At 37.3% G+C, this 15,533-nt stretch overlaps 1 protein-coding gene across 4 annotated transcripts in view; it reads right to left on the bottom strand.

Annotated features, from left to right (window-relative positions):
- Window positions 1-3,011: 3,011 nt before the first annotated feature.
- Window positions 3,012-15,533, bottom strand: part of BMPR1A (bone morphogenetic protein receptor type 1A) — a 211,867-nt gene continuing 199,345 nt past the window's right edge. For all 4 annotated transcript variants that reach the window (XM_066242038.1, XM_066242036.1, XM_066242035.1 and 1 more), the window contains 3 exons: window positions 8,142-8,317; window positions 6,892-7,022; window positions 3,012-6,807 (listed from right to left, as the gene is read on the bottom strand). In XM_066242038.1, the coding sequence (XP_066098135.1) occupies window positions 6,682-6,807; window positions 6,892-7,022; window positions 8,142-8,317 (433 nt within the window). In that variant the 3' untranslated portion in view covers window positions 3,012-6,681. The remainder of the gene's footprint in view (window positions 6,808-6,891; window positions 7,023-8,141; window positions 8,318-15,533) is intronic.

The following is a 15,533-nucleotide window of genomic DNA, read 5'->3' as shown; positions in this document are numbered from 1 at the left end:
AAAGCAATTGTGGCAAAATGTTATGAATCGGTGAAGGATAAATATAATTTTTTATACTATTTTGCAACATTTCTGGAAGTTGGAAATTATTTCAAAATACAGTTAAAAGTAAAATTTGGATGTTTAAATTAAAAAAAAAACTTAGATGGGCTGAAAAGCAGAAGGTAGGAAGAAACATAAGACATTGGGAAATTTGGAAGAAACACCCAGGAGACAGTATTACTAGTAGTTCTAGAATGAGGAAAGTAAAAGAGAAGAAATAAAGAAATAATGGAAGAAAAGTTCCCAGAAGCAAGGAAAGGTAAAAAAGAACCCAGTTAGGCCTGACCAGGCGGTGGCGCAGTGGGTCAAGCATCAGGTGGGGATGCGGAGGAGTCAGCTTCGAAACCCAAGGTCACTGGCTTGAGTGTGGGATCAGACAGGACCCCATGCTCTCTGGCTTTAGCCTGAAGATTGCTGGCTTGAAGCCCAAGGTTGCTGGCGTGAGTCCAAGGTGATTGGCTTGAGCAAGGGGTCACTTGGTCTGCTGGAGCCCCCCAGTCAAGGTACATATTAAAAAGCAATCAATGAACAACTAAGGTGTCACAAGTTGATGCTTCTCATCTCTCTCCCTTCCCGTTTCTCTCTTGTGTGCTAAAAATAAATAAATAATAAACAAACTGAATTAGATGTGCACATTTCTTGGTGGCAATGGGGTGCTGAATGACCCTGGAGTATCTTCAGAATCAGTCCCTCTCCAGCTGAAATGCCAGCAAAGAATGAGGGCAGAACCCTAATAAACACGGCTTTGTAAGTGCTTGACCGAAATGCCTCCCACCACAGTGCAGGTCTTTTCTGCCACAGCCTTCCCATTCTTCTTGTCCTGTTTTCCTAACAGAAAAGCAACAGATGTAGTTCACCAACCTGAGTCAGCAAACTGATTCTAAATTTGTTTAAAAAAATGGCTTTCCCCTAAAAACAAACAAAAGGCCCTTTAGCTTGAAAATATTTTCAACATAAGCGTGTCACATTGACTTTTACATATTGGCAACGTTTCAGGTTCCTTGTATAAAGTTTAGGCTCTGAGTGGACAAGGGGGCACTGGAGCATGTAGTCACCATCTTGTCTTCCAAGCGCACGTGACACTCCAAGAGTGCAAGAAATTGGACAAAGACCAGGAAGGTCAAGTTTTGAGGAGTAATAGGTAGGCCATGCATATTCCATCTAAATATGAGAATCATCACCTGAAAGGGAAATTCTGGATTAACCTTTCATCCCTAGTCTCTGCCTCTATCTGAAATATTTTTTGTATGCACCTATGCACTTGAACCAAGTCTCCTCCTCCTGACTCCCAGCCTCAGGCTACCTGCCCATTTCTGCTTGTGCCTTGAGCTCACAGAATTTAACTGCCACGGCTAGAACAGTGCCATTGCCCTTAGGCTGGCCTCCTTCAGTGGGCCACAACCATCTCATCAGGGCTGTACCTGCTCCAGGGGCTGACACAAAGTTTTGTGGGAATGTCAGCTGACTGAACAGTGTAAAGTGCCAGAGATGTCCATGCACCAGCGACAGGCAGATAAGTATTTCTGTAAATGAATGCAGACTGAACTAAATTAGTGTCTGACTGAAACTCCCAACAAGGGTCAGACAACTCTGAAGAGAGTGTCTTCATTTCTTTATGTCACTGTAGTAATACTACTAATATAGTAGTAAAGATACCTTAAAAATACTCTTCCTTGCCAACATAATACATTTTAAAAAAATACTCTTTCAACTGACCAATTACACTAGGAAGGAAAAATGAATATATTTATCCAGTTTTGGGGTCGGCCTTGTATGTTTTTACATGGAAGGAAAGCCAGGCAGCATTGATGAAGCCCAGAGACCCGACTTCACCAAGCTGCATTGTCTCAGGAAACTGTCTCCTCTGACACCGAATGGGGTTCCCATGTGGAATCTGTACAGGCTTCCCCCCTAAAAGCTTTTTTGTGGGGGAGACATCAACTAGTCCCTACACTTTTATGATTTAACAGGTTCAACTCCCTAAGAAAGGCAGCACCAGGCACCCTGACCGACTGCACTTACAGAGGACACAGCGCCAGCGTTCTGGCAGAGGGGTCTGGCTGCGCTCCCGCTCCCGGAGAGCTGCCCTTGCCTCCCTGCGGGGTGAGCTGTCGCAGGTCTGCCGGGGCCCAGAGGGGCCATCACATTAAGTAAAGGAGCCAGTCACAGGACCGAGGCCTGGCACTAAGCTGGCTGGAAGAGCAGAGACGTGGAAGAACCTTTCTGCCCAGGTAGAGAACACTATTACACTGCGAGTGGGGTGTGAATGAGAAATCCTCTGGGTAGCATTACTTGTTAAGAGCTTTAGATCCCCCCCAATCTTAACCAAACTTTTAAAAAAGTTCATATTTACTAGCCCATTTTAAGAAAGGTAAAGTAAGTAAATAAACAAAGATTTATGTATAATGATGTTCAATGCATTGACTACATTTTCTAAAACAATGGAAGATGACCCAAATATCCCATCAGGAATTAAAAAATAAATTACATATACTTGATGGATTACATATTAAGATTTTTTAAAATTATGCTTTCACTGTCAACATAGTGACATATTATGATCTTAATATTATAGAAAAATGCAGCAGAAACAGATGGAAAAGAAACATTCAGATGTAAATAATGGTAACATCTGGCAATAGAATTTTTGAATGATTTTGCTTTTTTATTCTTTTCTATGTTTTCCAAGAGTTCTGAAAGAAGTACATATTTTTAGAACTAGAAAAAGAATTTTTGAAAAGAAAAGCCACCTTTATTATAATAGGTTTATGGCTTCTCTGTCAACACAAAGGAAAGGTGTGTGTGTGTGGTCACTTACCTTGCCCCATGCTCGCTAGGTTCTGGGGTTCAGGTCCCTGCACTGCTAACCTCAGGGACATGTGTATGCTCACTCAATGACTTTTTTATAGAGTCTCACAGATATGTATTCTAATAACACAGTGCGAGCATCACAAAACACATCACTAAAGTATACTAAAATAAGGTTATTTACTTAAAAATGATACATTGGATGTAATCTATATCTAGAACAAAGCAATTAATGGTAAACTGAATAAGGCCCCTTTAAGCTAGATGCTGTACAAAATACATTAAGTGTGTTACATAGCAAAGATGAAGCTGTATTTTTGGTGTTGTTGTACAACTGCATAATAGAACATTTAACCCTTCTGTCAATGTCTATATACAACTTCCCTAGATAAGCTATAATGGTATTTTCATTTTATACAATATATAATACATTTTAGTTTTTAAATGGGCAGGGACTACAGTCCCTAAAAGGGCTTAAATAATTCCACTGAAAGCATAGTGCAGAGCACAATCTAAAATTACAATACATTTAATCCCTTGCAGAAGCAGTGTTCACATGCTCTCCTGTGGGCGACCGCTGCAGGTGGCTTCCCTGGACGCTGCCCTCCATTTAATTTGCTTCTATGAACCTCTGTTGTCTGCAGTTTTCACTGTGACTCTCCTAACAGCACTGAGGCCAGAAAATGAACTGCTACATTATTATTTTAACACAAGCAAATAATAAATATTACCACTTTTAAACAGGACAAGAGCAGCAACCATCCTTTTTTTTAAAAAATTAGTATTTATGCTGTTGAAATTATTTTAGATGTTTACAAACATTTCAAAACCGCATATTTAAAAAGAAATATAAGTGACTTATCCCTGGAATAAATTATTTGATATCAAATTTCATCATGGGCCAACTTAGACAAATGATTCTTTAAAAATTGTATTGCATTTTTGTTTTCAACAGAAGCAAAAAATTGGGGGGGGGGACTTGCCCTTTTTTGAGTAAATAACAAATCTGGCACATTCTAGAAAAATATGTATAGTTTTCAAAAACTGTAAGTCACTTTCTAAGTTTACAAGTACTTCTGGACATTGGAAGGGCAACATGATATGTTGATTGAAATATCTTTTGTGAAAGTATTTCCAGAGAACTGATTCCAATTTTGTATTTCAGAACCTTGTTCAGTAGGACAGCCCGGGCAAGCTTAGGATAAATACACTGAAGCCAATTCTAATGTGCCCTAATTCTAGGCATATTTACCAGCATAAAAAGAATTCATAAGAAGCATTTTCTTTGAGGGTTAACTTTCGTTATATTCTGGTACCTTTGGGGTTTTGATTTTGTTTTAATTATTTAAAGGGATGACAAACAGAAGCCACACATTTTTAAAATGCTAAATTATGAGACCAAATTATGGTTTCCAGAGTTTTAAAAATTAACTAGGGTACTGGATAATACTTCCTTCTCTTACTCTTAATATTTCACTTACTGGCTGAACTTAGACATTTAAGAGTAAAAATAAGAAGAGAAGTTTCATGCAACTTTTTATAGACTTTAGGATTTCAAATGTCATCATTTCCTTTTAAAAAACCATGTTATAGTTTATACTGAACAAGTTTCTAACATTGACTCTTGATATCACTTTTAATAGAGTAATTTCATTTAAAAATCATTATATGGGCTTTATATGTTATCTGTAATGTTTTGCTTCCACATACTATTTTAACTTTTTAAAGATAGAGCTTGCCTTTTCTAACATATTTTCTTTATTATTAAGATGATAAATGACTTTGAAGATTTATAGTTTATCAAATAAAAAAATAAATCAAGGTTAACTTTAGCCTAAGTAGATCAGAGCTCATAAGTATTCTTAAATTACATGGCAATGATAAAAATATCTATAACTGTCACTATAAGAGATGGTGAAAACATTCTGAAAGAGCAAGTTACTGGCTATTACCAATATGTAATTTAGTTATCTCGATGAACATTTCAAACTTAATTACCTTAGATAAAAATTGTTAAATTTAGTCAAAATTGTTAGAGCCAACTTTTAAATTTGTAAAATCTGATGTACAAATATATTAGTTACATCCTGAAGTGCCAAATTTTCTGTAATGACTGGATTCATGCTCTGATTCCCCCCTTAGTGTTATTATGACCATGTTGTTATATAACCACATTTATTCTATGCTATGTTCAAAGAACACTGTCTCACTCTGTGTGCCTATGAGGTTTTATTCCCCCCAGAATTAAGACATTGATCTTTAAAAGGCATTACAGAAGCATACAATTAAGTAAATCAGAATTATTCCTTGGAATAAGGCATCCATAACATCTGTAGCACTTTCTTGAATAACAGCTAGACAGTGTAGACATAGTACTGACTAAATACTCAACTTTTGTGCCTGACTTTTCATTGTTTCCACAAGTTATGCGACAGAAATCATAAAAATAAAAATCTCAAATGATTTAACTGTCTAAAACAGTTGTTGATAAATTTGTATCAGCTCTGAAATAAAAATTTCTAATTAAAGGATCCTTTCATAAGGAAAACTGAGATAGTATCTTAATAAAGTCTGTGCCTCAAGTTCCCAAACTCTTAGGTTTAGTACTTTGAATGCATTAGTTCTAAACATTCATATGTGGTTCTACTTTATAACGCTTTCTTCTGATAACCTTTTATTTTTTCTTCCCTTAAGGATGGGATGTGAGGTACATGTGAGCTGGTTTCTACAGTATGAATGAATGTATGTACACATATAAAATATGGCTGTAAAATAAGCAGGTGATTTTCAAATAAAGCACATTACACACAAAATATAAATAACTTCCCTTTTAAAGTTACTGAGAATAAAGAATACAGAACATGGTTATAGGCACTTAACATCACTATCAAATGCAGTAATTACTAATGCACTTCAATAAGAAGTGTTTTCTTTACAAGGTTCATGGCATTGGAAGCTCCAACTTTGGATATGATGCTTTCTATGATAAAACTAATAATAATTACAAAAAAAAAAAAAGAAAAGGGAAGATGGTGGTGGGAGGAAAACTGTCAAAATTTCCAGGCACTTCAAACTTCTTTTGGCCTTTATATCAACTTTTATGTGAAAAAATAAAGGTAGTGGAAAGCTAGCTCACTTTCAAGGTAAATGGCTTTTATGTGACTGGTGAATCTTGGTCAGATCATGCATTGTTAAAGCACAAAACCAACAGCCACTAATATCTTCCTGTGTATTAATAAATTATATTTTCTTCTAATTCAAATGGCAGCAGAGAAATTGTGGTGTGTGTGTGTGTGTGTGTGTGTACATACACACACAATTATCAAGGCATGACCAACCACCTATCATAAACTAAGCAGTATCCCAGATTATTGTCCATAGGCTGTTTATAAAGGTAGAATAAAGATTAAGTTTTCTCAGGTAGAAGGCAAGGGTATTATTTCTCCATCTTTGCTTAATTCATTTATCTTCTTAAGGCTTTCACAGAAAGCACCAATTCATGAACAGGTAATTCCGTACCCAGAGTCTGATTGGAGACTTAGTAATCAGAATTGGAGTCTTGATGCAGTTCATAAAAACCCAATTTAAAAAAGGCATCAAAAACCACACTTTAAGTAAAGCTGTCCATATATAAAGAACGAAGTTTTTAGAAGTTCTCAGCTTATATTCTACAAAGTACTGAAAGGTTTACTATCATTAGCAGCCTGTGAAGGTGTAGTGAAGAAGGAGTCTGAGAACCACGTTAGCATCCTTATTCTACTTGAACTTCACCCATTCCTTGGGTGAAAATAGTTCTGTAGTCCAGAATTTCTCCTCACGATCGCTGAACTGTCAAATCTTTACATCCTGGGATTCAACCATCTTGGCAAGTGTCTTCTTGATCCTCAGAGCTGTAAGTCTGGAGGCTGGATTGTGGGCCCAGCATTCTGACATTAGCTTCAAAACTGCTCGTAGACACTGAAAAGTAAGCAGAATGCCATGAGCAGGTAAAGTCTTTGGCAACACTCACAGATCTCTTCCTTGGGACTGAGTTTCACTTACTTCGTCACTGTTCCATCGATTAGACACAATTGGCCGCAAACGTTTGACACACACGATCTCACGCATATCTTCAAAGGATGGATCATTGGGTACCATGTTGTAATATGGCAACTGGTACTCTTCTACTATCCCTGCAGGGAGAAAACAGAGTGGGCACACAAGCGGGGACTAGACAACACATAACAGTCTACACAGCCTCTCTTACTATGGGACCAAAACCAATTCCCACATAAAGAAGAAAAAATTAAGAGTAGATGATTCACTTTTAATAGTAAATGCATGTGGTTCTCTCTCTTTAATGTCTAATATTTTCCCAAGTCTATCAGGGTCCCTATCACAACTGTGGACATACCAATATGCAAAGAAAAAAGCAAGGTAAAAACTCACCCTAAATTTTAATCTAATTTATTTCTATAATTGTTCCTATTAACAAATGTAGTAAAAAGACAGCAAGGCATGCAGAAAAGAGACCGAGAGTGCTCTCCTTAAAGGCCTACCTAAAGGGCTGGCCCTTGGCTGGTGTCTGGGAACTTGCCTGGTAAGCAACTCCCTAAAGGATGATAATGGCTCACTGTGCCTAGACTATGTGCACAGACATGGTTTATGCTGAACACCTGCTTTCTTTCTAAGAGTCTGGCATTTTGGTACACTCTAGGGTGCCCATGTGGCTAGCTAGTAACTTCCCTGGATGACCATATTTCACACACTATCACAACACATTGGTGGAATTAAGTGCCTCCTTTGAGACTTCGCTAGAAGAGGATATTGGACACCTGTGTACGATTTCCTCTGAACTTTGCCCCTTGTACCTTTTCCCTTTGCTGATTTTGCTTTCTATCCTTTCACTAGAATAATAAATTTCAGCTGTGAAGACAATATATGCTGAGTTCTGTGAGTCCTTCTAGTGAAATCACAGAATCTAGGAGTGGTCTAGGGCAGTGCTTTTCAACCTCTTTACACTTGGGGACCAGTGAAAATATTGGGGGTAGAATTATTTCAGGGACTGCAAAGGCAGAAATCACCCTGAGCATAAGTGAATTCAACTAAGATCACAGAGTCTATAATCTTCATACAATATCAGGGTGATTAACTCTCTTGTGGAACGACACGAAATTTCTGGAGGACAGATCTGGGACCAGTGTTACACTGGTCTATAGGATACTTAACAACTAAATTACGTAGTAGGAGCTGTTATATTCTCAATGATGAGGATGTGAAGACAACCAGAAACACACTCCCTGAACTCCTACCTCCTGTGATACAACGTCGAGCCATTTCCCAAATGATGAGGCCAAAGCTGTAGATGTCTGCCATGATGTAGGGCTGGAAGTGGTTTTTATTCAGGCTCTCATCCAGCACCTCTGGAGCCATGTACCGCTTGGTACCCACCCTGGTATTCAAGGGCACATCAACTTCATTTGTGTCGCTGAAACAGAAGATAGATAATGTCCAGGCTGATGGTTAAGAACAAAGTTTTCCTTACATTTTTGTTATATTTTGTAAAAGTCAGTCTCTCTCTCTCTCTCTACACACACACACACCACACAAATCTATCTATCGATCAATAATCTCTATATTCTTTTATCAGAAATCATTGGGGCCAGATGTATTTTAAATTTAGCATCTTTAATATTTTAAGAGTAATATACGTTTTTTTATAAATAAATTTTTATTAATGTTAATGGGGTGACATCAATAAATCAGGGTACATATATTCAAAGAAAACATGTCCAGGTTTTCTTGTCATTCAATTATGTTGCATACCCATCACCCAAAGTCAGATTGTCCTCTGTCACCTTCTATCTAGTTTTCTTTGTGCCCCTCCCCCTCCCTCTTCCCCTCTCACTCCTTCCCTCCCCCCCCTCCATAACCACCACCCTCTTGTCCATGTCTCTTAGTCTCGTTTTCATGTCCCACCAATGTATGGAATCATGTAGTTCTTGGTTTTTTCTGATTTAGTTATTTCACTTCGTATAATGTTATCAAGATCGCACCATTTTGTTGTAAATGATCCGATGTCATCATTTCTTTTTTTTTCTTTTTTTTAAAAATTTTATTCATTTTTTAAATTCATTTTAGAGAGGAAAGAGAAAGGGAGAGAGACAGAGAGGGAGAGAGAGAGAGAAAGTGGGAAGGAGCTGGAAGCATCAACTACCATATGTGCCTTGACCAGGCAAGCCCAGGGTTTCGAACCGGCGACCTCAGCATTTCCAGGTCGACACTTTATCCACTGCACCACCACAGGTCAGGCCAATGTCATCATTTCTTATGGCTGAGCAGTATTCCATAGTGCATATGTGCCACATCTTCTTTATCCAGTCTTCTATTGAAGGGCTTTTTGGTTGTTTCCATGTCTTGGCCACTGTGAATAATGCTGCAATGTACATGGGGCTACATGTGTCTTTACGTATCAATGTTTCTGAGTTTTTGGGGTATATACCAGTAGAGGGATTGCTGGGTCATAAGGTAGTTCTATTTTCAGTTTTTTGAGGAACCACCATACTTTCTTCCATAATGGTTGCACTACTTTACAGTCCTACCAACAGTGAATGAGGGTTCCTTTTTCTCCACAGCCTCTCCAGCATTTGCTATTACCTGTCTTGTTGATGATAGCTAATCTAACAGGTGTGAGGTGGTATCTCATTGTAGTTTTGCTTTGCATTTCTCTAATAACTAATGAAGATGAGCATCTTTTCATATATCTGTTGGCCATTTGTATTTCTTCCTGGGAGAAGTGTCTGTTCATGTCCTCTTCCCATTTTTTTATTGGATTGTTTGTTTGTTTGTTTGTTGAGTTTTATGAGTTCTTTGTAAATTTTGGATATTAGGCCCTTATCTGAGCTGTTATTTGAAAATATAATTTCCCATTTAGTTGGCTGTCTGTTTATTTTCTTGTCAGTTTCTCTTGCTGAGCAAAAACTTTTTAGTCTGATGTCATCCCATTCATTTATCTTTGCCTTCACTTCTCTTACCTTTGGAGTCAAATTCATAAAATGCTCTTTAAAACCCAGGTCCATGAGTTTAGTACCTATGTCTTCTTCTATGTACTTTATTGTTTCAGGTCTTATATTTAGGTCTTTGATCCATTTTGAATTAATTTTCATACAAGGGGACAAGCCGTAGTCGAGTTTCATTCTTTTGCATGTGGCTTTCCAGTTTTCCCAGCACCATTTGTTGAAGAGGCTTTCTTTTCTCCATTGTGTGTTGTTGGCCCCTTTATCCAAAATTATTTGACCATATATTTGTGGTTTTATTTCTGGACTTTTTATTCTGTTTCATTGGTCTGAGTGTCTATTTTTCTGCCAATACCATGCTGTTTTGATTGTCGTGGCCCTATAATATAGTTTGAAGTCAGGTATTGTAATGCCCCCAGCTTCATTCTTTTCCCTTAGGATTGCTTTGGCTAATTGGGTTTTTTTATAGTTCCATATAAATCTGATGATTTTTTGTTCCATTTCTTTAAAGAATGTCATAGAAATTTTGATGGGAATTGCATTAAATTTATAGATTGCTTTGGGTAATATGGCCATTTTGATTATATTTATTCTTCCTATCCACGAACAAGGAATATTTTTCCATCTCATTGTATCTTTTTCAATTTCCCTTAACAATGCTTTGTAGTTTTCGTTATATAGGTCCTTTACATTCTTTGTTATGTTTGTTCCTAGGTATTTTGTTGTTGTTGCAATCGTGAAGGGAATTATTTTTTTTAGTTCGTTTTCTAATATTTCATTGTTGGCATAGAGAAAGGTTATGGACTTTTGTATGTTAATTTTGTATCCTGCGACCTTACTGTATTGGTTTATTGTTTCTAGTAATTGTTTTGTGGAGTCTTTGGGGTTTTCGATGTATAGGATCATATCATCTGCAAAAAAGTGATACCTTTACTTCTTCTTTTCCGATATGGATGCATTATTTCTTTCTCTTGTTCGATTGCTCTGGCCAGAACTTCTAGTACCACATTAAATAAGAGTGGAGAGAGTGGACGACCCTGTCTTGTTCCTGATTTAAGGTGGAAAGTCTTCAGTTTTATGCCATTTAATATGATGTTGGCTGATGGTTTATCATATATGGCCTTTATCATGTTGAGATATTTTCCTTCTATACCCATTTTGTTGAGTGTCTTAAACATAAAGTTGTGTTGTATTTTATTGAATGCCTTTTCTACATCTATTGAGAAGATCATGTGGTTTTTGTTCTTTGTTTTGTTGATATGGTGTATTACATTAACCATTTTATGTATGTTGAACCATCCTTGAGATTCTGGGATGAATCCCACTTGATAATGATGTATTATTTTTTTAATATGTTGTTGTACTTGATTTGCCAGTATTTTGTTTAGTATTTTAGCATCTGTATTCATTAAGAGATATTGGCCTGTAGTTCTTTTTTTTGTGCTGTCCTTGCCAGGTTTCGGTATGAGGGTTATGTTGGCCTCATAAAATGTGTTTGGAAGTATTGCTTCTTCTTCAATTTTTGGAAGACTTTGAGTAGAATAGGAACCAAATCTTCTTTGAATGTTTGATAGAATTCGCTAGTATAACCGTCTGGGCCTGGACTTTTATTTTTGGGGAGGGTTTTAATAGTTTTTTATATTTCCTCCCTGCTAATCGGTCTGTTTAGACTTTCTGCTTCTTCATGACTCAGTCTAGGAAGGTTGTATTGTTCTAGAAATTTATCCATTTCTTCTAGATTGTTGAATTTGGTGGCATATAGTTTTTCGTAGTATTCTATCATAATTCTTTGTATATCTATGATGTCTGTGGTGATTTCTCCTCTTTCATTTTGGATTTTGTTTATATGAGTCCTTTCTCTTTTTTCCTTGGTGAGTCTTGCCAAGGGTTTGTCAATTTTGTTGATCTTTTCAAAGAATCAGCTCCTTGTTTTATTAATTTTTTCTATAGTTTTTCTGTTCTCTGTTTCATTTATTTCTGTTCTGATTTTTATTATTTCCTTTCTTCGGCTGGTTTTGGGTTGTCTTTTTTCTTCTTTTTCTAGTTCCTTAAGGTATGAAGTTAAATGGTTCACTTGGGCTCTCTCTTGTTTGTTCATATGGGCCTGAAGTGATATGAACTTCCCTCTTATTACTGCTTTTGCTGCATCCCAGAGATTCTGATATGTCGTATTGTCATTTTCATTTGTCTGTATATATCTTTTGGTCTCTGCGTTTATTTCTTCTTTGACCCATTCATTTTTATTTTTATTTATTTTTTACATTTTTATTTATTCATTTTAGAGAGGAGAGGGAGAGACAGAGGGAGATAGAGGAGAGACAGAGAGAGAGAAGGGGGGCAGGAGCTGGAAGCATCAACTCCCATATGTGCTTTGACCAGGCAAGCCCAGGGTTTCAAACCGGCACCCTCAGCATTTCCAGGTCAACACTTTATCCACTGTGCCACCACAGGTCAGGCTGACCCATTCATTTTTTTAAAAGTATGTTGTTTAGTTTCCACATTTTTGTGGGGTTTTTCCTATTTTTTTGCTGTTGAATTCTAGTTTCAAGGCTTTATGATCAGAAAATATGCTTGGTACAATTTCAATTTTTCTGAATTTGCTGATGTTATTTTTGTGGCCCAACATATGGTCAATTCTTGAGAATGTTCCATGTACACTAGAGGAAAATGTATACTCTGTCGCTTTGGGAGGAAGTGTCCTGTAGATGTCTATCATATCCAGATGCTCTAGTGTTTCATTTAAGGCCAATGTATCTTTATTGATTCTCTGTTTGGATGACCAATCTAGAGTCGTCAGCGGTGTATTGAGGTCTCCAAGTATGATTGTATTTTTGTCAGTTGTAGCTGTCTTATATATTTTGGTGCTCCTTGGTTTGGTGCATATATATTAAGGATTGTTATGTCTTCTTGATTCAGCATCCCCTTAATCATTATGAAATGACCATTTTTATCTCTGAGTACTTTTGCTGTCTTATAGTCAGCATTATTAGATATGAGTATTGCTACACCTGCTTTTTTTTTAATGTTATTTGCTTGGAGTATTGTTTTCCAGCCTTTCACTTTGAATTTGTTTTTATCCTTGTTGCTTAGATGTGTTTCTTGTAGGCAGCATACAGTTGGATTTTCTTTTTTAATCCATTCTGCTACTCTGTGTCTTTTTATTGGTGAGTTTAATCCATTTACATTTTGTGTAATTATTGACACTTGTGGATTCCCTATTGCCATTTTATAAATTGCTTTCTGTTAGTTTTGAATCTTGTTTGATTCTTCTCTTTTGTTTTCCTATCCTTTGTTTTTGTTTGTTTGTATCCCATACTTCTTTCCTCTGTTGCTACCTTTTTTAAGTCATGTGCTTCTGTGGTGGTTTTTTCAAGGGTGGTTACCATTAAGTAATGAAAAGGGTACCTACCATATCTTGTCAGTGTTTCTGCACTTCATCGTCCTTTGCTACTGTTAATCTCCGTCCTCTCCCCCTTTTTCTTTTGCTTTTGTTGTCACAGTTTAAGTTTGGTTTTATTGTGTTCTTGGTAGAGCTTTTACTTGTGGTTTTGTTCTGTTTTGTTCTTTGGATCTGGTTGGAAAACCCCCTTTAGTATTTCCTGGAGTGGGGGTTTTCTGATGATAAATTTCCTTATCTTTTCTGTATTTGTGAATATTTTTATTTCTCCTTTGTACTTGAAGGATAGCTTTGATGGGTATAGTATTCTTGGTTGAAAGTTCCTCTCTTTCAGGGCTTTAAATATTTGGGATCCACTGTCTTCTAGCTTGTAGAGTTTCTGCTGAAAAATCTGATGATAATCTAATAGGCCTTCCTTTATATGTTGTATTTTTCTTTTCCCTGGGTGCCTTGAGAATTTTGTTGTTGTTGGTTTGTGCCGTTTTCATTTTGATGTGCCTTGGAGTAGGTTTGTTGTGGTTAAGAAAACTCGGTGTTCTGTTTGCTTCTTGAATTTGAGGCTTTAGTTCTTTCCAAAGGCTTGGGAAGTTCTCATCTATTATTTGCTTGAATATATTCTCCATTCCATTTTCTCTCCCTTCTCCCTCTGATACCTATTATTCTTATGTTATTCTTTTTGATGGAGTCAGACAATTCCTGTAGGGCTTTCTCATTTTTAAAAAATTTTTTTGTTTTTGTTTTTGTTTTTTTGTATTTCTCTGAAGCTGGAAACGGGGAAAGACAGTCAGACACACTCCCGCAGCGCCCGACCGGGATCCACCCGGCACGCCCACCAGGGGCGATGCTCTGCCCACCAGGGGGCGATGCTCTGCCCCTCCGGGGCGTCGCTCTGCCGCGACCAGAGCCACTCTAGCACCTGGGGCAGAGGCCAAGGAGCCATCCCCAGCACCCGGGCCATCCTTGCTCCAATGGAGCCTTGGCTGCGGGAGGGGAAGAGAGAGACAGAGAGGAAGGAGAGGGGGCGGGGGGCGGAGAAGCAAATGGGCGCTTCTCCTATGTGCCCTGGCCAGGAATCGAACCCGGGTCCCCCGCACACCAGGCCGACGCTCTACCGCTGAGCCAACCGGCCAGGGCTCATTTTTTTAAATTTTTGAGTCTCTATCTTTTTCTCTCTGTTGTGCCTGAAGTTGCTTGTCTTCTATGTCACTAATCCTACCTTCTATCTGGCCTGTTCTATTAGCTAAGCTTGTTACCTCGTTTTTCAGTTCATGAATTGAGTTTTTCATCTGTTTGATTTGTTTTTATAGTTTCAATTTCCTTGCTAATATATTCTTTGTGTTTGTTGAGTTGTTTTCTGAGCTCCCTAAATTGCCTTTCTGTGTTTTCTTGTATATCTCTGAGTATTTTTAGGATTTCTATTTTAAATTCTCTGTCATTTAGCTCCAAGGTTTCCAATATATTAAATTTTTTCTCCCTAGATTTTTCCACATCTATCTGTGTTACTTCTCTTATCTTTTGTATCCATGATATTTGATTTCCTTTTTCTTAATGGCATCTGAGGGTGGTCTTGTTGATAGCACTTCGCCTTCAGTGTGTGGAACTCCCGGATGCTCCAAGGATAGATTTTTCTGTCTCTGGTTGATAAACTTGTTGAAATTTTGAGATTTGTCGATGGTGCTCCTCACGGTGCCATTTCTCTGACGTCACTTGCCCAATATACTCTTTAAATACCAATATATACTACATATTATGTAAATTCTCTATCAGAATAGCACTTATAACCAAACTTATTACTAGGTCTGCACTGAAAAACGAAGTATGAATATCCTGTCAAGCTAGGTAAAGACAACAGAGGCCTTGCATGAGTTCAGGTCAGGTTTTGTCACCAAATAAGTTTGGTGTCTTTCAGAAAAAGGGGACAATACTGAATATAAGAAAACATAGTAGAATTACGTTCCAGAACAAGAGAATAAAAAATAAATCAAGAGGAATTATGTGCTTTTATCATTACCATGTGAAAGTTACATTTTCTTATTTACAGGTCCAACCAACTCTGTTCTATTGTAAGTGATGTTTACATAATCATCCTGATAATAAATGATGTTTATTGGTTTTTCAATTTGTGGAATAAACATTAGAGTTCAAAGACAGGAATGCTTTGTTTCTTAGGCCCCCAGTTCTAGCAGTTCTAGAAACTTACTCTGAATCACAGATTAATATGTATTTTCTTATATAGCATCTAGTGAATATTTAAGCCAATCAACACTATAAGAATTAAAAAAAAAAAACAA

This window comes from Saccopteryx bilineata, chromosome 9 (genome assembly GCF_036850765.1).
Source record: "Saccopteryx bilineata isolate mSacBil1 chromosome 9, mSacBil1_pri_phased_curated, whole genome shotgun sequence".
Lineage (NCBI taxonomy): Eukaryota > Metazoa > Chordata > Mammalia > Chiroptera > Emballonuridae > Saccopteryx > Saccopteryx bilineata.
Note: the sequence above shows the minus strand (reverse complement) of the source record. Positions and strands in the feature narration are given on the sequence as shown.